Here is a 6,000-nt window from a genome sequence, read left to right on the forward strand (position 1 = left end):
TTTTTTTTTTTCTCTTGTATATTTCTATAAATTTCTATGATGAAAATCTCAATAAAAATATATTAAGCCAAAAAAAAAAAAAAGAAATAAGGTGCATGAGCCATAAATGTTTTGCATATTTCCTGACCTCTTTATATGGAATAATAGTCTCTCACGGCTGTTGCTCTTTGTTTAATCCTTCCACTAAACGTCGTATTTGTGTTTTTTAGGAGCACCCCCGTTCTTGAGACCACCGGGTCTTCGTGGCCCACCACCACGTCTATTACCGCCAGGACCTCCACCGGGCCGACCTCCTGGCCCTCCCCCAGGGCCACCTCCAGGCTTACCACCAGGTCCTCCTCCTCGCGGCCCCCCACCCCGCCTGCCCCCACCGGCACCTCCAGGTAACTCCTCCTCTACTGGTTTCTTTATTTTTTTTATAGAATGTGGTCAGATACGTTTGATATGATGTAGTCGGGTTGCTCACTATCTCCCCTCGGTGGCTCTATAAGGATGTAATGCTGCGTCTAGCAATATATTTGCAGTAACTACTGGCAACCAGAATTTATCCGTCATGTTACAGCTGTATGGATGCTGCAGACTGTTGCAAAGAAAGTGAAAAACTGCATTGAAATAATTTACAGCTGAACCGCAGGCAGACATAAAAGACACAAATGAATGCAGTTCTGTAATCATTAAAGCCATTAATAAATGTAATTAGTATTAATACAAGCCGTGTAATTACCTGGATTTATCTGGTGTCAGCCTCTTGCAATCCCTGTACAGCAGAGCTCAGACTGGGAGATGCAGGGCAAAGACTGAAATGGAAATTGACGTGCCACACCACTGCTAAGAGTTCCAGAGACCACTTTATTCCAATGAAAGTTGGGACAATCCAAAGAGCAGCCAACATGTTTTAGGGGTCCAAAATGCCCCCTTCATTAGGGCTTGGTTGAAATCAATGTGAATCGACTAGGAACTAAATTAACCTTGTAATGTTATGGTTGGCTAGGGGCCCTTCTGGTTGGATAGGGGTCCTTCTGGTGTGATAGGGATCATTCTCGTTGGATAGTGGTTCCTTCCGGTTGGATAGGGGTTCCTTCCGGTTGGATAGGGGTTCCTTCCGGTTGGATAGGGGTTCCTTCCGGTTGGATAGGGGATAGGGGTCATTCTGGTTGGACAGTGATCCCTTCTGGTTGGACAGTGATCCCTTCTGGTTGGACAGTGATCCCTTCTGGTTGGACAGTGATCCCTTCTGGTTGGACAGTGATCCCTTCTGGTTGGACAGTGATCCCTTCTGGTTGGACAGTGATCCCTTCTGGTTGGATAGAGGGGTTCCTTCCGGTTGGATAGAGGGGTTCCTTCCGGTTGGCTAGGGGTTCCTTCCGGTTGGATAGGGGTTCCTTCCGGTTGGATAGGGGTTCCTTCCGGTTGGATAGGGGTTCCTTCCGGTTGGATAGGGGTCATTCTGGTTGGACAGTGATCCCTTCTGGTTGGACAGTGATCCCTTCTGGTTGGACAGTGATCCCTTCTGGTTGGACAGTGATCCCTTCTGGTTGGACAGTGATCCCTTCTGGTTGGATAGAGGGGTTCCTTCCGGTTGGATAGGGGTTCCTTCCGGTTGGATAGGGGTTCCTTCCGGTTGGATAGGGGTTCCTTCCGGTTGGATAGGGGTCATTCTGGTTGGACAGTGATCCCTTCTGGTTGGACAGTGATCCCTTCTGGTTGGACAGTGATCCCTTCTGGTTGGACAGGGATCCCTTCTGGTTGGATAGGGATCCCTTCTGGTTGGATAGTGATCCCTTCTGGTTGGATAGTGATCCCTTCTGGTTGGATAGGGATCCCTTCTGGTTGGATAAGGGTCATTCTGTTTGGATAAGGGTCATTCTGTTTGGATAAGGGGTCCTTTTGGTTGGGTAGGGGTTAGAGCTGCACGATTCTGGCTAAAATGGGAATCACAATTTTTTTTTTTTCTTTTTGCTTAGAATAAAGATGAAGATTCTCGTGGCGCAACATCAGCTTTCACATTATACAAAAAAATAGGGCTAACTTTACTGTTTAGTTTTATTCATTAAAGTGTAATTATTTCCAAAAAATTGCATTTGAAAGACCGCTGCGCAAATACAGTGTGACATAAAATATTGCAACAACCGCCATTTTATTCTCTAGGGTCTCTGCTAATTATATATATATATATATATAAATATATATGTGTTTGGGGGTTCCAAGTAATTTTCTAGCAAAAAATACTGATTTTAACTTGTATGCAACAAATGTCAGAAAAAGTTTTAGTCTTTAAATGGATAAACTGACCTCATTTAAAGACCAAAGTGTATTCATTTGATCCAAGAACGAAATGTTACAATGTTTATAGTTTATCTCCAATGTTGAGATAAACTTGGCAGGCTGCCTGGATTTCTTTTTTTTGTCAGCTTTCAGAAGTGAGCAGAGAACTCGCTTGTTACATAGAATCGGGAAAATGATGTTTTAAGATCGGGAGGGGAGTACAATCGCAATTTTGATTCTTTAACATTTAATCGTGCAGCTTTAGTAGGGCGCCATTCTGGTTGGGTAGGGCCCCATTCTGGTTGGGTAGGGCGCCATTCTGGTTGGGTAGGGCGCCATTCTGGTTGGGTAGGGCGCCATTCTGGCTGGGTAGGGTGCCATTCTGGTTGGATAGTGGTTGGTTCTGGGGTCATTCTGTTTGGTTCTGGGGTCATTCTGGTTGGTTCTGGGGTCATTCTGGTTGGATAGGGGTCCCTTCTGGTTGGATAGGGGTCCCTTCTGGTTGGATAGGGGTTCCTTCTGGTTGGATAGTGATCCCTTCTGGTTGGATAGTGATCCCTTCTGGTTGCCATTCTGGTTGGTTCGGGGTTCCTTCTGGTTGGATAGTGATCCCTTCTGGTTGGGTAGGGTTCCTTCTGGTTGGGTAGGGTTCCCTCTGGTTGGATAGGGGTTCCTTCTGGTTGGATAGGGGTTCCTTCTGGTTGGATAGGGGTTCCTTCTGGTTGGATAGGGGTTCCTTCTGGTTGGATAGGGGTTCCTTCTTGTTGGATAGGGGTCCCTTCTGGTTGGATAAGGGTTCCTTCTCTTCTCGTTGGATAGGGGGCCTTCTCTTCTCGTTGGATAGGGGGCCTTCCCTTCTCGTTGGATAGGGGGCCTTCTCTTCTCGTTGGATAGGGGGCCTTCTCTTCTCATTGGATAGGGGGCCTTCTCTTCTCGTTGGATAGGGGGCCTTCTCTTCTCGTTGGATAGGGGGCCTTCCCTTCTCGTTGGATAGGGGGCCTTCTCTTCTCGTTGGATAGGGGGCCTTCTCGTTGAATTGGGTAGGGGTTGGGAACAATTTTATTCCATAGCTTAATTTAGCAGTTGCTTGAAAATAAAGGGACAGCCTGCCAAGAAATGGTTGGGGGGGGCGGGGGGGGGGCGGTCATTCTGATTGAAAGGGTGGTAATTATGGTTCGGTAGGGGTCCATCTAATTTCTTCTATTTTGTTTACAAGCACAGGCTTTGTCAGCAACTGGTTTGGTCTGTGCTTGTAATCACACCTCCCCCCATTCAAGAGTCTTGTAGAAAAGAAAACATCCCCAGCATCCATTTAGATGTGCATGCTCCTTGCTGACCAGTTTAGCTCTGCAATCTGCTCATCAGTACACTTCCAAGTACAATCAAGCAACTGATCTGCAAATTGCATGACTAATCAGGAACATGCATGTCTAAAGGGATACTGAGGATGTGTTCTTTCTAGCTGTGATTGGGGGGGCAGGTTTGCTGGGAAATAAAAGTAATCTGTTTCTACACAGGATAGGACTTGCTACATGATAAGGTTATGACTTTATTAACATCTTTTGTCCTGTTACTTCTACAGGAATGCCCCCTCCTCCCCGGCCTATGATGCGCCCCCCAATGGTTCCTCCTCCTGGCACCGCTCCCCCCGGCATCTACCCACCAACCCCGCTGGCAAACCCGGGTGTGCTGAGTGCACCTCCCAGCTTGATACAGAGACCCAAATCAGACGAAAGCGGGGCCACCATTGAGAAGAAGGCCACCGCAACCATCAGCGCCAAACCCCAGATCACCAACCCCAAAGCTGAAGTTACGCGTTTCGTACCCACCGCCCTCCGCGTCCGCAGGGTGAACAAACCCACCACAGCCGGTGCTCAGTCCGTGAAGAGACACGAGGAGGAAGTGGTAATGCGGCCGGTGGCCAAACCCGGACCCAAGATGGGGTCACACGCGGTGGTAAAAACCAAGGACGATATGTACGATGCGTTCATGAAAGAGATGGAGGGGCTTCTGTAACGCGGATCTGTTGTAGTAAAATGTACTTTTATGTGGAAGTTTACCCGGTGACACGATACGCGGCGTCTGTTCCGAGGAGGCGAGACCCACGGAGAGCGTCTGTCTGCAGGCCGGGGTCCCGATGTAAAGATGATTCTTATATTTTGTCTGTTGACTACTGTGACTCCATGTTGTGTCCGGCCCGGGAATGCCATAAATCCATTTCATGTTTTCTTTTTTAATGTTCTGCGAGTAATAAAGTTATGTGACTTCCAGTATTTTCACCGGCGGTCTTTTTTATTTTTTGTCTTGTTTCCCCTTATGTGACATTTAATTGCCTTTGGTGCAGCGATAGGCAATCCTGGAGAGGTGCAAATCTACCAAGGCACGGTTCGGAGCCCAGTAGTAAGTAACTCAGGCTTCGGGGGTCAGGAGTAAGTAAGGCAGGGTTCGGAGGTCAAGAGTAAGTAAGGCAGGGTTCGGGGGTCAGGAGTAAGTAACGCAGGGTTCAGAAGTCAGGACTAAGGCAGGGTTTGGAGGTCAGGAGTAAGTAACGCAGAGTTCGGAGGTCAGGAGTAAGTAACGCAGGGTTCGGAGGTCAGGAGTAAGTAACACAGGGTTCGGAGGTCAAGAGTAAGTAACGCAGGGTTCAGAAGTCAGGACTAAGGCAGGGTTCGGAGGTCAGGAGTAAGTAACGCAGGGTTCGGAGGTCAGGAGTAAGTAACGCAGGGTTCGGAGGTCAGGAGTAAGTAACGCAGGGTTCGGAGGTCAGGAGTAAGTAACTCGGGGTTCGGGGGTCAGGAGTAAGTAAGGCAGGGTTCGGAGGTCAGGAGTAAGTAACGCAGGGTTCAGAAGTCAGGACTAAGGCAGGGTTTGGAGGTCAGGAGTAAGTAACGCAGGGTTCGGAGGTCAGGAGTAAGTAACGCAGGGTTCGGAGGTCAGGAGTAAGTAAGGCGGGGTTCGGGGGTAAGAAGTAAGTAATGCAGGGTTCGGGGGTCAGGAGTAACGTAGGGTTCAGAGGTCAGGAGTAAGTAACGCAGGGTTCGGGGGTCAGGAGTAACGCAGGGTTTGGGGGTCAAGAGTAACTAAGGCATGGTTCGGAGGTCAGGAGTAAGTAACGCAGGGTTCGGAGGTCAGGAGTAAGTAACGCAGGGTTCGGAGGTCAGGAGTAAGTAACGCAGGGTTTGGAGGTCAGGCCTAAGGCAGGGTTTGGAGGTCAGGCCTAAGGTAGGGTTCGAGGTCAGGAGTAAGTAATGCAGGGTTCGGGGGTCAGGAGTAAGTAATGCAGGGTTCAGAAGTCAGGAGTAAGTAAGGCAGGGTTCAGAGGTCAGGAGTAAATAAAGCAGGGTTCGGAGGTCAGGAGTAAGTAACGCAGGGTTCGGAGGTCAGGAGTAAGTAACGCAGGGTTCGGAGGTCAGGAGTAAGTAACGCAGGGTTCGGAGGTCAGGCCTAAGGCAGGGTTCGGAGGTCAGGAGTAAGTAATGCAGAGTTCGGGGGTCAGGAGTAAGTAAAGCAGGGTTCGGAGGTCAGGAGTAAGTAAGGCAGGGTTCGGAGGTCAGGAGTAAGTAATGCAGGGTCAGGAGTAAGTAAGGCAGGGTTCAGGGGTCAGGAGTAAGTAACGTAGGGTTCAGAGGTCAGTAGTAAGTAACACAGTTTAGAGGTCAGTAGTATTAGGGTTCAGAGGACAGTAGTAGGGAAATGCAGAGTTCACAGGTCTGTGATAAGGCAGGGTGCAGAGGT

General features: G+C 48.8%; 1 protein-coding gene across 1 annotated transcript in view; it reads left to right on the forward strand.

Annotated features, from left to right (window-relative positions):
• WBP11 (WW domain binding protein 11) overlaps window positions 1-4,538 on the forward strand; it is a 28,259-nt gene extending 23,721 nt beyond the window's left edge. Inside the window, 2 exon segments of the mRNA XM_073591553.1 lie at window positions 210-383; window positions 3,848-4,538. Coding sequence (XP_073447654.1) covers window positions 210-383; window positions 3,848-4,281 — 608 coding nt within the window. The 3' untranslated portion in view covers window positions 4,282-4,538.
• The last annotated feature ends 1,462 nt before the right edge of the window (window positions 4,539-6,000 follow it).

Source organism: Aquarana catesbeiana, linkage group LG07 (assembly GCF_042186555.1).
Source record: "Aquarana catesbeiana isolate 2022-GZ linkage group LG07, ASM4218655v1, whole genome shotgun sequence".
In the NCBI taxonomy this organism is placed as follows: Eukaryota; Metazoa; Chordata; class Amphibia; order Anura; family Ranidae; genus Aquarana; species Aquarana catesbeiana.